The sequence below is a fragment of the Aquarana catesbeiana genome, linkage group LG04 (assembly GCF_042186555.1).
Source record: "Aquarana catesbeiana isolate 2022-GZ linkage group LG04, ASM4218655v1, whole genome shotgun sequence".
Classification (NCBI taxonomy): domain Eukaryota; kingdom Metazoa; phylum Chordata; class Amphibia; order Anura; family Ranidae; genus Aquarana; species Aquarana catesbeiana.
In genome coordinates this window covers 311,113,396-311,128,220 of record NC_133327.1, presented here as the reverse complement: position 1 = coordinate 311,128,220, position 14,825 = coordinate 311,113,396, and the positions used below count along the sequence as shown (strand labels likewise).

General features: G+C 42.6%; 1 protein-coding gene across 1 annotated transcript in view; it reads right to left on the bottom strand.

The window, feature by feature from the left end:
• Window positions 1–14,825, bottom strand: part of LOC141140045 (CD109 antigen-like) — a 121,121-nt gene that overhangs the window by 78,088 nt on the left and 28,208 nt on the right. The window contains exons 10-11 of the mRNA XM_073626807.1: window positions 5,267–5,376; window positions 2,601–2,810 (exon numbers count right to left, since the gene is read on the bottom strand). Of these exons, the coding sequence (XP_073482908.1) occupies window positions 2,601–2,810; window positions 5,267–5,376 (320 nt within the window). The remainder of the gene's footprint in view (window positions 1–2,600; window positions 2,811–5,266; window positions 5,377–14,825) is intronic.

Genomic DNA, 14,825 nt, shown 5'->3' with positions numbered 1-14,825 from the left:
CTTTATAATGTCGTCTGGTTGACAATTCAAAAGGGCTACCAGTGGGTCAGGGATGATCATTTGCAAAAAGCAGGTATGGAGAACCTGGAAGACATCCATCCAAAACAAGCAAACTGTAGGGCAGGTCCACCACACATGTAAATGGGTGCTCATACCTCCGCAGCTGCAAAAACAAATCGACGAGTAGGAGAGGACATATTTGTATACTCTGGCTGGGACCAGGTACCATCGGATCATAACCTTGTAGTTTGTCTCAGTGCCTGTGTTAGTCCATATTTCATTACAGTCGTCTGATGTTAAAGCGACTCCAAGGTCTGTTTCCCATTTACGTGTATAATCTTGAGGGATACAACCAGGTTTATCTAGCAGTTGTAAGCAAAATTTAGCGATTAGCTCAAGAGCTTGGGGGTCTGGTTAACAAAAGCATTCAAACTGGTTCCTGCCCTACCCCCAAACCTTGGGCATCCAAGTCCCCCGAACTCTTCCATAATGGGGAGGCACTCATACTTTGCAAAGTGGGGGGATGTCTGTTAGCATTTGCAGGCATTTAGGATGCCCACATGTCAGATACATGCGTGCAAGAGGACTCACCTGAGGCTACAAGCTAGAATTTACTTTCTCAGCCCCCTCTGCAGTTCATGTCTTCAATCTCTTTCACTGTACAGATTATCAGACCTTTATGCTGCCCATTTATCTGGAACCAAGGAACAGACTGTCCCTGGACTAGTGGTTCAGGAACCCTGCTCTGTAGCTCAGTAAGTCCTCACTTCCAGTCTTATGGAAGATCCTCATGACAGATGCCAGCCTGTTGGGCTGGTGAGGAGTCATGGACACTTTGTTGGTGCAGTGGACTTGGATACCTGAAGAATCTCGTCTCTGCTGGTGACAAGATGCCTCTTCAGGCAGCTCCTTGTTTTGTAGACAGTTCCTAGTTAAGTTATATGGAGCCTGTTAGTGTTTTGTTTCTTTTGCCCACCCCTTAGTTATACTGCTTTTGGATGTCCCATGTCAATGAATCTCTGTGTCCATCAATAAAGAGAAAGCAAATTAGATTTTTGTACTTACTATAAAATCCATTTCTTGATGTTCATTGAAAGACACAGGTTCCACTGCTTTTCAGATCATGCTTTTGGCATTGCATTTGTACAAAACTGTCATTTTATTTTATGATGTGAGTATAACTCTTTTTCAAATAATAAATAATTGTGGAGACAGTATTACACAATGTGAGTCTCTGCTTTTGTGACCCCATACACCTGGGGGTCTGGTGGAGCTGTGAAAGAAACCAGTTGAGGAGGATTACTGCTACTTCTGATACCTTGTTGGTGGATTACTCTAACCAGGAGAGAGCAAGGCAAGCTATAGATAATTCTATTTTCTTTCCTTCCAGCACAGGTGGAAGAAAAGAAAATCGCTTGATTCCCCCATTAACATGGTCAGTTATGGTCACGGTCAGTGTTGATGGGGGAATCCCTCTCGCAGCACTATTGTATTCTACCGGCAGGGAGTAATCCCTGCCGGCAGAACACAGTGATTACTGCTAGTGGCTAATGCCACTGGCAGTAATTGCATGTAAAAAATCCGAAAGGCTGGTTGTACCCAAGTCGATCGATGGATCAACTTGGGTACAACCAGCCTGCCTATAAATAGATCGAATCTCGGCTGGTCCCTGCTGAACCAGCCGACATTCAATCTATGTACGGCCAGCTAAACCCCACCCGAATTAGCCTGATCTGAAATAAGATGAAATAAGATAGGAGGCTGACATTTCTGGTGAGTGAGCTTCCAATTGACTGGTGAAAGATCACGAAAATCACTATGAATTGAAGATTCACTGGGTGCTTTCTGGGATCAGTGATTGCACTTGAACTTTGTTTTCTGCAATTTTTCAAGCCTTTGACTACTAAATAAATGTGGAAGGGACTATTTTCTTTTTTCATTTATGAACACATATCTTTTATTACAAGAGTGTATTTTAAAGTATTTGTAACACATTGCTTATCTTTTGTGTTTGCTATATTGCAACATTTCACATTTTTGTGAAAAACATTGTTTATATTTTATATTGGTGTGTGTTTGGGATACTATTTAGTACTGTACTTGTGGAAGATTATTTTTTTCACTATCCTCATTTATTGAGGCATTCACACAAAAAAGGTGGATAGAGAATATCCTTCCGTCCACTGGGACATTGTATTTTGACAGCAGCACCCACCATTGTTGGAATACACTAATCAAGGAAAATATTACATGTCTCTTTAACAGAAGTTGATCAAACAATTGACTTCTGTTGAACAGGGATTGCCACAGACTGAACAAAATTCTACTAGTCCCCGCTGAGCTGGCCAAATTATGGTCATTGTATGGCCACCTTTACATTAGAGCTATAGAGGTCTATCAACAATAGGCTTTGTACAGCAATAGAAACATTGAAAACCAAATGAAAACCAGCCTAAACCTTCAAGTGCTGTATAAAATAAAATTAATATGCAAAATGTAATATTTACCTGACTGAGAAAAGGGTTTCCAGTGGTTATTATCACTTATAACAAATGTTTTTTTTTTTTGTTATAAAGTGAAAAGAAAAACCATGTTCATACCTCAAGTATAATCATTACAGTATTTGGAAGCACTTCAAACTCTATTCTGCAAATGCCATTCTGCAGTTTGATACGTTGCTGGAGAACGAAGGTATCAGGAAAGTTGAAACTGTACCACCAGTAATATGAAGATTGGGTTATATTCACAGAAATGTTGCTTTCTTTTTCTTCAGCTGACAATGGCTCCTGATCCGCTCTTATGAATTTCATCTGAGAGTGTGATGACAGTTATTAGGCTCACTTATTATTAGTAATACTGTGTAACATGATGCTAACTTTAATACAAATTTCAATGACAATATCAATTTCAATGACATGTTCCAGATGATCCTGAAACTATATTTAAGATTTAACCAACCTCCTATTTCACCAGTAAATGCATATGGAATTATTGAACAATAAAAACAACCTGCTGGGATTACTTACAATCTAGTTAGGCATCCTTATAAGAGCTACAGTTTATTAATCTTTCTATAAGTTATTCACCTAAAGTGCTTTATACCTTTTCGAGAGTGTTATTTACAAAAACAGATTAAAGGTTATGGGGGTATAGTTAGGTTTGGGCTAAGTGTTAAAAGTAAATTTTAAGTGGTATGTTCTGGGGGTTTTTTTCAGGCTTAGCTAAGACAGGCGATAATTTTTTTTTTTTCATTCAACCACTGGGTTTAACGAAAAAAAATTAAATGATTCCCCTATCCATACATTTGGTGTGGATGGGGGAATCACTACTGCTGTGCTATTGTATTCTGCGGCAGGGCGACTTCCCCCTCCCTCAGGATACAATGGTCAGTGCTGTCGGCTATAGCTAACAGCACTAATCATTTGGAAGAAAACAGACAGGCTGGTTGTACACAAGTCGATCGATGGATCGACTTGTGTACAGCTAGATAGCCATTTACAAGGAGGGGAATTTGGCTGGTCCCTGCTGCAGACTTATGCCCCGTACAAATGGTCGGACATCCAATGGAAATCCATGGATTTTTTCCGACGGATGTTGGCTCAAACTTGTCTTGCATACACACTGTCACACAAAGTTGTTGGAAAATCCGATCGTTCTGAACGCAGTGATGTAATACACGTACGTCGGGACTATAAACGGGGCAGTAGCCAATAGCTTTCGTCTCTTAATTTATTCTGAGCATGCGTGGCACTTTGTGCGTCGGATTTGCATACACACGATCGGAATTTCCAACAACGAAAATTTTATAGCAAGCTCTCAAACTTTGTGTGTCGGAAATTCCGATGGAAAATGTGTGATGGAGCCCACACACGGTCGGAATTTCCGACAACAAGGTCCTATCACACATTTTCCGTCAGAAAATCTGGCCGTGTGTACAGGGCATAAGAGAAAATATCCTTAAGAACATTTATCCATTTATCCAGAAGAGTTAAAGAACATTCAGTCAGCGTTGTAGAAAATATCTGAGACATATACTGCAGAACGTGGCACCACATCCAGTAGTAATTAAGCAATAACAGGAAAAAAAAAGAGAAAAAAGAGGAAAAAGGCCTTTTAAAGTTGCCACTGAAATCCCAAAATAGGAAAAAATAATTAAGGTCTCATATTATGTAAAAATATTGAATTTATTATAATCACATTAAAAACACATGATCTTGGTCCACAAGATTGACGCTAGGTTCACACCTTAGCATTTTTGCGGCCTGCGTTTGCACGGGCACAACAGCCTATTCAAATGAATGGGCTGCCATGCCTGTGTTTCCACAAAAAAAGTGCATGCACCTTTTCAAAAACGCAGCCACTGGGAAATTGCATGGTCTTTTTGAGCATGCGATTTCCCTGCGGTTCCCACACCCACAAACGCGCCACGAGCTGAGCTGCGTGGGGGGGACATTCAGAATGAATAGCAGCCCTGCGTGTTTCCTAAGAGCAGACCCACAGCCACACGCATAGGTTTGAACCTAGCATGAGGAGGAACAAAGTAGTTTTGACAGCAGTGGGATGTACAAAATAGAAATTATATATTTTACACATATCACAAACATTATGGAGATTATATGCAGCTTTTGCTTGAGTGCCAAAACATTCACACCTCACTTTTTATTTTGTAAATAGACCCAATACTGTTATGGGGCAAGTGGGTAGGCTATGTGTTAAGGTCACAAGGAGGGATAGGAATAAATGTGAGGACTGAGGATACAGATAAATGTAAGGAAAAATAATAGTTTGGGGTCATGAGAATTTACAGGGATATCAGTGTTTGTTTTCAGAGCCAAAAATACAGCACTCAGATGTATTATCCAGGAATTTGGATGCTGACAAAAAAACTGCTGCTGTCATGTAAAGGATGGAACATAAATGCACCATTTCCACCCTTTCATAAATGATGATAGTATTTGAAATCTGCACAGCCATTTACTGGGAAGATCAGTGAACTGCTGTTTCTCCTCCCCCAGTTTTTATGCAGCTGAGAACAGAAAGAATGTGATCATTTATAAAAAAAAAAGGGAAAATAAATGTTTTATAATGTTTTTTATATCAATACACAAATGTTTTACCTTTCATTTATTTTTTAAACTTAATGGGTTGTTTTACAAGGTGAGGGTTAACATATACTTTAAAGGGGGCACTGTATGTCAATTAAACATATGTGATGAGGGTCTGTATTTTTAAAGCATTGTTATTCAAGACATTACTTTGTACTGACCTTTGAAGTGAAATTTGTGCCAGGAATAAACCGTCCATTGGTGTCACGTAGCATAAATATGTACTCAGAAAACACTCTTGTAATATTTGAGGATGTATTGATTGTGATACCTATAAATATAACACTTGGCAATTTTCAAAACAAAATAATGCAATATTGCAATTACACATAACATGTCCAACTACGCTGTGGGATTGATTTACAAATTCAAGTACAAACTGTTTAATTAGCAAAGGGCATGCTAACTGACCTTAGTAAATAAGTTGAAGCTCTGTTCACCTTGAATACTCAATCATATATAAAAGAGATTTTTACAAAACATGCCTAGATTACTGAAGTAAACGCAGCTTTGCCTTATTTACTAAACTCTGTGAATATTCATTTTTCAGAGTGAACAGTCTTAGCAGGGAAAAGTTTTGAAATGCCAGAAATACTTATAAACAAAGTTGTCATACTACTGCACTATACATATACAAAGTAAAAGATCTTGTGTATAAATCAATAATGTAAACCTGTAAAATAATGTGCAAAAAACACTTGTACCATGTTATATCACTGTAATCACTGTAATCCCTTGCTATACTACCATTATCAAAATATCAGGATGTTTTCTATGTACACCAAAGTTAGCCATAATGAGTCATAAAGGAAAAAGCACAGAGTACACATTGTACATATTTATAGTATTGGCCACGACATCAGAATGCAGTATCAGTTTTCAGCTGCCCTGCTACAGCCAAATAAATTATTTCCAGAAGACTGTGTCACATTTTTGGAACTTAGGACATTAAGGCCTCTTGCACACGATACTCCTGTTTGAACATTTATTTTTTTGAGCTGTTTTTATTTAGTATGTATTTTCACCCATATGCGGTCGCGCAATTTCGAAACAAAGTTATTCTCACATTCACAATATAGCAATGGACATTTGCGCACAAATGTGCGCGATCACTCGCAAATGTTTGCGTATTTAAGCGCATTTGCGGGCATAATGAGTAAATTACTGACCAAAAATGCAGATTTTTCTATTTATTTTTTTTTACTGAAGAATACACGGCGCTTGTTTATGCACCTGTGTGCATAGGCACATTACAATTAATGGGCTGCATTTTAGCTCAGTAAAAAAATAAACTGTACTGAGCTTTTTCAGGTTGCATTGTGCAAGAGGCCTTATAAGCAAATTCTGATATCTTACTTGAGGTGGAAATTTATGTATCTTTGGCTTAATAGAAGGGGGCAGGGATAGAACTACTGCATGGCAGCCCATGATTGCAGTCTCACAGCCCTGTTCATTTATAAGCAAACAATATTACCCCTCTTGAGGTGGAAATTCATGTGCCTTTGACTTACTAGATGGAAGCAGGGATGGAACTACCACCAGAGCAGCCCATGATGGCAGTATTGCAGCCCTGTTCATTTAAAAGAAAACTCTATTATCTCAGTGGAAATCCATGTACCTTCGGGATTATAGGATGGAAGCAGGGATGGAATTCCTGCCATAGCAGCCCATGATGGGAGTATTACAGCCCTGTTCAAGCAGCACCTGTAGTATTGCATAGGCAGTACTATCTAACACTGCTCCAAGTTGAGGTCAGTACAAAGACTATAAATACAAAATATAGTTGCACTGCATCTTTAAAACTGCGTTCTCCCCTTGGGAACGTCCTATTGGATGAAATACGTCAGGGCAAAGCCTGTGCAGACGTCATCGCCGCTACCTGCTGGAGGTAGCGGCGGTGCTGGAATCATTTCATGCTATTATGAAGCCAACTTATTTGAGTAGATACACAGTACAGGTTAATAAAATTAACAGGTTGCACTATGGATTGCTGTTTATTTATTTTGCCAGATTAATATGCATGGCTGAGGAAAGGCATTATTACTGAATCCCTGCTGATTTGCCCTGTGGTTTCCAAGTGCTTCTGAAACATCTTGCTGCTGTGATCCTTGCTGATGTGCCCTGTGGTTCCCATGTTTAGGATGTGAGACCCCTGATCCAGAGAGCTACTCAGACCACCTATACTGTAATTGGGGTCTAATTAATCAGTAAGAGGCTTCATGCATTAGGTGGTGGTAGAGTTCACATAATGTTCACGTGGATAGATTAGGGCCAATTGCAGTATTGGAATGGTGTTGGAACTCACCTGAACATATAAGTTTCACTTGTTTGAACTTGATTTCATTGTTTTATTGCATCATTGGAGTGGTGGTGGAATTCACCTAATATGGTTGTAAACGATCACTTTGTAAAACCCACTTAGTTTGAAGTAGAAATGAAAGGCAAACATTTGTGTATAGATTAAAAATAATAATTATAAATACCTTTTTTAACTTTTTTATAAGTGATCACCTTCTCTCTGTTCCCATGAGCTAGGAGGAGGAGAAGCAGCAGCACACTGAGCTTCCCAGTGGATGGTTGTGCAGGAGGGGCATGTCAAGTCTGATCTTTGGAGGAGAGCACACATAGCTAGAGAACTGACCACGGTGTGCTATCCTCCTTAGTGTGGTCAGTTTTTAATAGGAAAGTAGAGGGACCAGTAGCAGCCCATCCATAGGGGGCGCAAGGGCGTCACCCCACCAAGCTAGTCTCAAAAAGAAAAGTCACTTTAAGAGTGTCTGGGCGCCAGACACGCAGTGGTCTATGGGAAGCTTCCCAGCTTGCAATCAGCTGATTGCAAGCTGGGAAGCTGATTTGCCCATATTTAGGGAGTTTTCAGGGCGCAAGCGATGCGCCCCACTCTACACTCATTGTCCCTTATCTGTTTTTGATTGGCGGGGACCGGAGGGCAGTGAGCAGTGCTTTTCGCTGCAGCATCGCGTCACTTCCGGTTTCCCGGCAGTCATTCACTGTGATCTGTGACTGTGGAGTCGACTGAACGCACGGATTGAGGAAGGCCTGAGTGAGCGGCGCCTGTGAGCAACGGTAAGTGCCGGCGATGTGGGCCTCAGGCTCAGCCTCTGCCTCAGTCAGACTTCTCCTGCACTCGGACTCACTTCACTTGTCCAGCTGCCCCTCCGTTCCTTGGTACACACTTCCCTGCACTTCTCTGCAGAGTCAGTCATTTTCTTCTCCACTCAGACTGGGCCCAGGCCAGGGCGGATGATTGCACTGGAGCTATCATTTGGGGACTATTTCTTTCTGCTCTACCTGGATGTCACACACATATACACTGTATACACTACATATACACAGATTGTGAGTACATCTGTCCAGTGTAGTGTATTCAGCTATATACACCCACCTTCTTCCTTCCTGTATATAGGGACTCTCATGTATAGATGTACTCACAATTTGTGTTTATTATCTGTGTAGTAGTGTATACAGCTATATACACCCAACATCTTTCTTCCTGTAGAGAAGGTCTTCAAAAAATACAAGGTTGAGGGATCATCATCAGCATTTAGACTTTATAAAGAATGCAACAAGAAATGTAAGGGTGCAATTAGGGCGGCTAAGATAGAACGCGAAAGACACATAGCGGAGGAGAGCAAAAAAATCCCAATAAATTCTTTAGGTATGTAAACAGTAAAAAGGGGAGGACAGACCATATTGGCCCCATAAAGAATGAGGAAGGACATCTGGTTACAAAGGATGGGGAGATGGCAAAGGTATTGAATTTATTCTTTTCCTCAGTCTTCACAAGGAAATCGGGGGCTACAGTAACCAAAACTGCAGTGTTTAGCCTCATGACACATCACAGGAAGCACCCTCATGGCTAACAGAGGACAGAATTAGAATTAGACTTGAGAAACTTAACATTAATAAATCACCGGGAACGGATGGCTTGCACCCGAGGGTACTTAGGGAACTCAGTCAAGTAATTGCCAGACCATTGTTCCTAATTTTTACTGACAGTCCTCAAATAATGAAGAGAAAATCTTCCTTGACGTGCAGGGAATAATGTGAAACATCCACACTGGTGAATCCAGAAAAATGAAACAAATGGGTACTCTTACCAGAGCAGGTGGACCCGGATATCAGCGACACTGAATCATAAAAGCTTAAAGATCGAATCCATGGCACTCTCCGAACTTGACCTGACCAGAAGACGGACATCTCGGAAGGAACCTCAACAGCAACGCTCATCAAAAACAACGGTGTATAAGAAAGAAGAGAGGAAGGGGCTCCAATAGTGCGGATCAAAAAGGTAGGTTTATTAAAACCACAATAAAAATTGAATAAAAAGTGATCACAATGAATAAAAAGCAATCTGGGGAGCAGTAAGCATAGTCAGACGCGTTTCGTCCACAAAAGACATCTACAGGGGGCCTATAACAGCTTCCCCACATTGCACATGTTTATATAAGTATCCATGAAATATATTCAATCAACCCCAATCAATTAGACATACATAGACTGTGGCTTGCTATTGGTAGGAGAGTGGTCAGCTGTTTCTGTCTAAATAAGCCTCAATTCGTTTAACCAATAAAATAGGAGAGATAAACTGATAACCAATAACAAAACTGATAACTGAAATGTATGAGAGTGAAAATGGCTCATGAACAGTGTATACACCATCAAAAAGCCAGAGAAAATTACTTCCCCTTCCTATAACTAAAAGTGGGAGTGTTCCACTCCTGTCATTGCCAATAGGAGTCATCAAGAACTCAGTATGTAAGCGGTGTAATACTACATGAATGACACGCAAAGAACCACTGCACCCGGAACACGTGACTTGGTGTGCGCGAGAGCACATAGCCAGGCCCACGTGGGCCGCACAACCAATCCGGTGCCGCGGATACGTCTTGGTGTCAGCAATGCTGTATCACGCCGACAAAGACGTCACGCGTCCAAGGCGCCAATGGGACGTCGGTACCAAGAACGTAACACGTGACCACTAGGGGTGCTGAAATCAATCGCTGCATCGCGATTTGGGTGTCCCCGATGCGGCATCGATGCATGCGACCGTAGAAATCGATTTCCGGTGATGTCATTGCCCCGCCCCTCCCGGGAGAGCGCTCCAATCGTATCACGTCATGTACAATGCCCGCCTCTCTCCTCTTATTTCCAGCTCTTCTCACGTCAGCGGAGAATTCTCAGCCCCGCCCGCTGACTGTCACTATCAAATCAAATCAAAAAAATCTAAATCAATCAAATACGTCAGGAGAGACGTGAGACTTTAGAGCAGAGAGGTGGGCCGGGCATGGGCAGTCACATCAGAGGTGCCCATGCTCAGGGCCACTGATAAGGGGGTACAGGCAGCCCGTCCTCCTAGCCCACCCACATAGTTCACTAGGCCGGTGTTCTGCCGAGAAAGTTCCCCTCGGCAGATAAGGACCCCCCTGTACCGCGCAGGTGCAGCGCTTGCGCAGTACGAGCCGCGCGGTACAGGGGGGTCGCTCGCCGCGCTTAGGGCACGACCTCGCTTCGCTCGCCACTTTTTTATTCTACCTCTAGGTCCACTTGGATGGTGGGGCTTGAACCTGGACCCAGGACGCAGGCACCGTGTACAGCTGATTGAAGGTTTTCAGCTTCGGCTATCTTCGGCGGCTCCTTAGTCGATCGTATTGCGCAAGCACTGCGCCTGCGCAGTACAGGGGGGTCCTTATCCGCCGGTGGAACTTTCTCGGCAAGACACCGGGACTCCGGAGCGATGCCAGGACTCAGTAGGGAGGGACTAATGAAGGAACTTGAGATACCCATTGGCAGAGGAGGCAGCAGGAGACAGTGCTGCCTATAGGCGGCACCGCCTCCTGCTGCCTCCTCAGCCAATGGATGCACAGGGAGGCCTGTCCATCACATTCTTCATCCCGTGGTCTTCCTGACTTGGTGCAGGCACTGGATGGAGTGGCTTTCAATGGAGCTTCTGAGCAAACTTCATTTGCTGACTGAGGTGAGGAAGAGTTTTGTCCAAGTAGTCATAAAGGCAAACTGAAGAGCTGCTAGAAGTGACGGCATGTTTGGATGGATGCTGGGGAAAGCCCATGCAGTGATAGCTCAGCCAAGTAATCAAAAACTGGCAGCAAAGGAAAATTTACACCACTGGCTTCCTCTGCTGGGCTCTGCAATAGATGATGTCATCAGTCAGAGCAGAGGAAGTTTTCTTTTGTGAGATCATCTGAGCTATCACTGCACTGGCATCCCTGGCATCCCTTCAGATGAGAACAACCAGCAGACAAGAAAAGTCAGAGGAGGATGATTCTTCTACAGGATTCCATATGGATTAAGGAGCACCAGTGCCCCCCCTCCCCCACTGACTTGCAGTGCCCCCAAACTGCCCCCATTAGGCACCAGGACCCCTATCTCCCCTCACTAATCACTTGAGCCTTCTATCTCTCCCCACTAGGCCCCAGGAACCCTCCCATCTCCCCTCACTTAGCACCAGGACCCCCATCTCTCCCCACTAAGCGCCAGGACCCCCCCATCTCTCCCCACTAATCAACCCCATCTCCCCCGACTAAGCGCCAGGACCCCCCATTTCCCCTAATTGAGCACCAGCAATCTCTTTTGTCCTCCTTGAAAAACATGGAGATATTTATTATAGCAAAAAGTAAAAAAATATTGTTTTTTTCAAAATTGTTGCATTTTTTTGTTTATAGCGCAAAAAATAAAAACCGCAGAGATTATCAAATACCACCAAAAGAAAGATCTATTTGTGGGGAAAAAAGGACATCAATTTTGTTTGGGTACAACGTCTCACAACCGCGCAATTGTCATCACATGTCTCACTGCGCTGTTCTGAATGGCCGATCAATCTTTTGGGACCTGTGATGTGTCCCAGAAGATTGCAGGGTGGAAGGGCCGCCTAGGCAGCCCAAGCAGAAGTGGGAGTTCGTCGGTAATCGTGATGCATCTTGATGCATCGTGGAATCGAATCGTTGACCAGATAATCGTAATCGAATCGAATCGTGAGACCAGTGAAGATGCGCACCTCTAGTGACCACGCCGGCGTCCGCTGTGTCATCAACCATGTCCAGCGGTCAACACAACCGCGGGACACATGACAACGGTCGATGACGTGGGGAGGCATATGGGCGGCACAATGTCTCATAGAGTGGGATATCAACTCGTTCATTAACCTCCCTGGCGGTATGATTATTTCAGATTTTAGGTGCTGAAAGCGGTACCATTATTTTGCACAGAAATTTGGCGTTTTATATTGTAGGCCTGTAATTCTTAGGAATAGTTCACTTAAATCTGTCCAAACAAGAGTCTAGTAGACATCCCGGGTATGATAAAGTTTGAAAAACGAAATAAAAAATTATAATATAATAAATAACTATAAATAATTATAACAAATAATAATATAATAATAATAAAAATTATATAATAATGTAATCAAATCAAAAACACTGAAATTTGCTCAGTTGCAGAATTGTAGCTTTTGTTACTTTTAGTGTTTGATGACGGATCTCCTCACAAATCACTATCGCTCAATTCTGCAAGTGATTATAATTTATTATCGCTTTTTTCTATCTGGTCTAAAACCACTTTTGATGTAAAGAGACAGTTTTGGCTGCTATGGACAATCTCCAGTTTCCTGGCAGAAAGAACAGTTTTATATATATAAAACTGCATGCAGGACACTGGGCAGACCACTAGGGACAAAGGGGATGTGTCATTATTTGATACAGTACTGTAATCTGTAAGATTACAGTATACTGTATCTGTACTGTGTGTTTCACTTTTGAATTTACCGCCGAACTCCGTCCCCGTGCGTCGCAACGCTCGCAGGGAACGGAGCTCGGCACTGTGAATCGAGCGAGACACAGCGGCTCGCCGATCACAGCGGAGAGACATCGCAGAAACCAGGGGACAAGGTCAGTAAACTCTTCCTGGATCCTGCGATGCAAGCCCGAGTCTGGCTAGGGGATACTGCTTTTGGTATGAAAAATCCACCCCGAGCCAGACTCGGGAATACCACCAGGGAAGTTAATAAGGCTTGATTTTTATATAATTTTTATATAATTTTTTGACCTTTTATTTTGATTTTGATTTTTCCCTTTTTTGCCCTTCTGGGATGGCGGCCTCTGCTTCAGCCGGGGCCGGCCGCCCTCCCACATGGGACAATACTTATTTTATGGGGTCAATATGTTTACTGGTCGCCATGTCGACCTTGCATATTGTCTCCCATTTACTATTTATTAATTTATTTTTCATTCGTTTTCTTTTTTCTTGTACATCATTATTTATTTTCCATTTGGGTTTTGTTATTCTAGGTATTATTTAGACACTTCCCATTTTTACATTTCTCCCTTGGGTTCCATTGGCCCCATTGGTGTCCCCGTATCGCTTGTGTCATTCACTTTGCCTACCAGCTATGCCGGTGGGTGGCCCTGTTCTCTCTGTTTAGACAAGACATTGTGCCGCCCATATGCCTCCCCACGTCATCGACCTTTGTCATGTGTCCCGTGGTTGTGTTGACCGCTGGACATGGTTGATAACGTAGCAGATGCCGGCATGGTCACGTGTCACGTTCTTGGTGCCGACGTCCCATTGGCGCCTTGGACATGTGACGTCTTTGTCGGCGTGATACAGCATTGCTGACACCAAGACGTATCCGCGGCACCGGATTGGTTGCGCGGCCCACATGGGCCTGGCTATGTGCTCTTTCATTGCACACCAAGTCACGTGTGGTGGTTCTTTGCGTGTCATTTACCTAGTATTACACCGCTTACATACTGAGTTCTTGATGACTCCTATTGGCTATGACAGGAGTGTTACACAGCCACTTTTAGTTATAGGAAGGGGAAGTAATTTTCGCAGGCTTTTTGAGGGTGTATACACCGTTCATGAGCCATTTTCACTTTCATACATTTCAGGTATCAGTTTTGTTATTGGTTGTCAGTTTATCACTCTCCTATTTTATTGGTTAACTGAATTGAGGCTTGGTTAGACAGAAATAGCTGACCACTCTCCTACCAATAGCAAGTCACAGTCTATGTATGTCTAATTGATTGGGGTTGATTGGATATATTTCATGGATATTATATATACATGTGCAATGTGGGGGAGCTGTTATAGGCCCCTGTAGATGTCTTTTGTGGATGAAACGCGTCGGGCTACGCTTACTGCTCCCCACATTGCTTTTTATTCATTGTGATCACTTTTTATTCATTTGTTATTGTGGTTTTAATAAACCTACCTTTTTGATCCGCACTATTGGAGCCCCTTCCTCTCTTCTTTCTTATACACTGTTGTTTTTGATGAGAGTTGCTGTTGAGGTTTCTTCCGAGATGTCCGTCTTCTGGTCGGGTCCAGTTCACTGAGATCCTTTGGAGCCATCCGTAGAAGACCCTGGACCCTTACTTCTATCGGAGAGTGCCACGGATTCAATCTTTAAGCTTTTATGATTCGTGTCGCTGACATTCGGGTCCACCTGCTCTGGTAAGAGTACCCATTTGTTTCATTTTTCTGGATTCACCAGTGTGGATGTTTCACATTATTCCCTGCACGTCAAGGAAGATTTTCTCTTCATTATTTGAGGACTTTTATTTGTTTGCCTTGCCATTTCCTGGTTAGGATTTGGGGTTAGAGACTCACAGGGTGGGCAACTACATGGCAAATGAGGTTTAATGTAGAAAAATGTAAAATAATGCATTTGGGTGGCAAAAATAT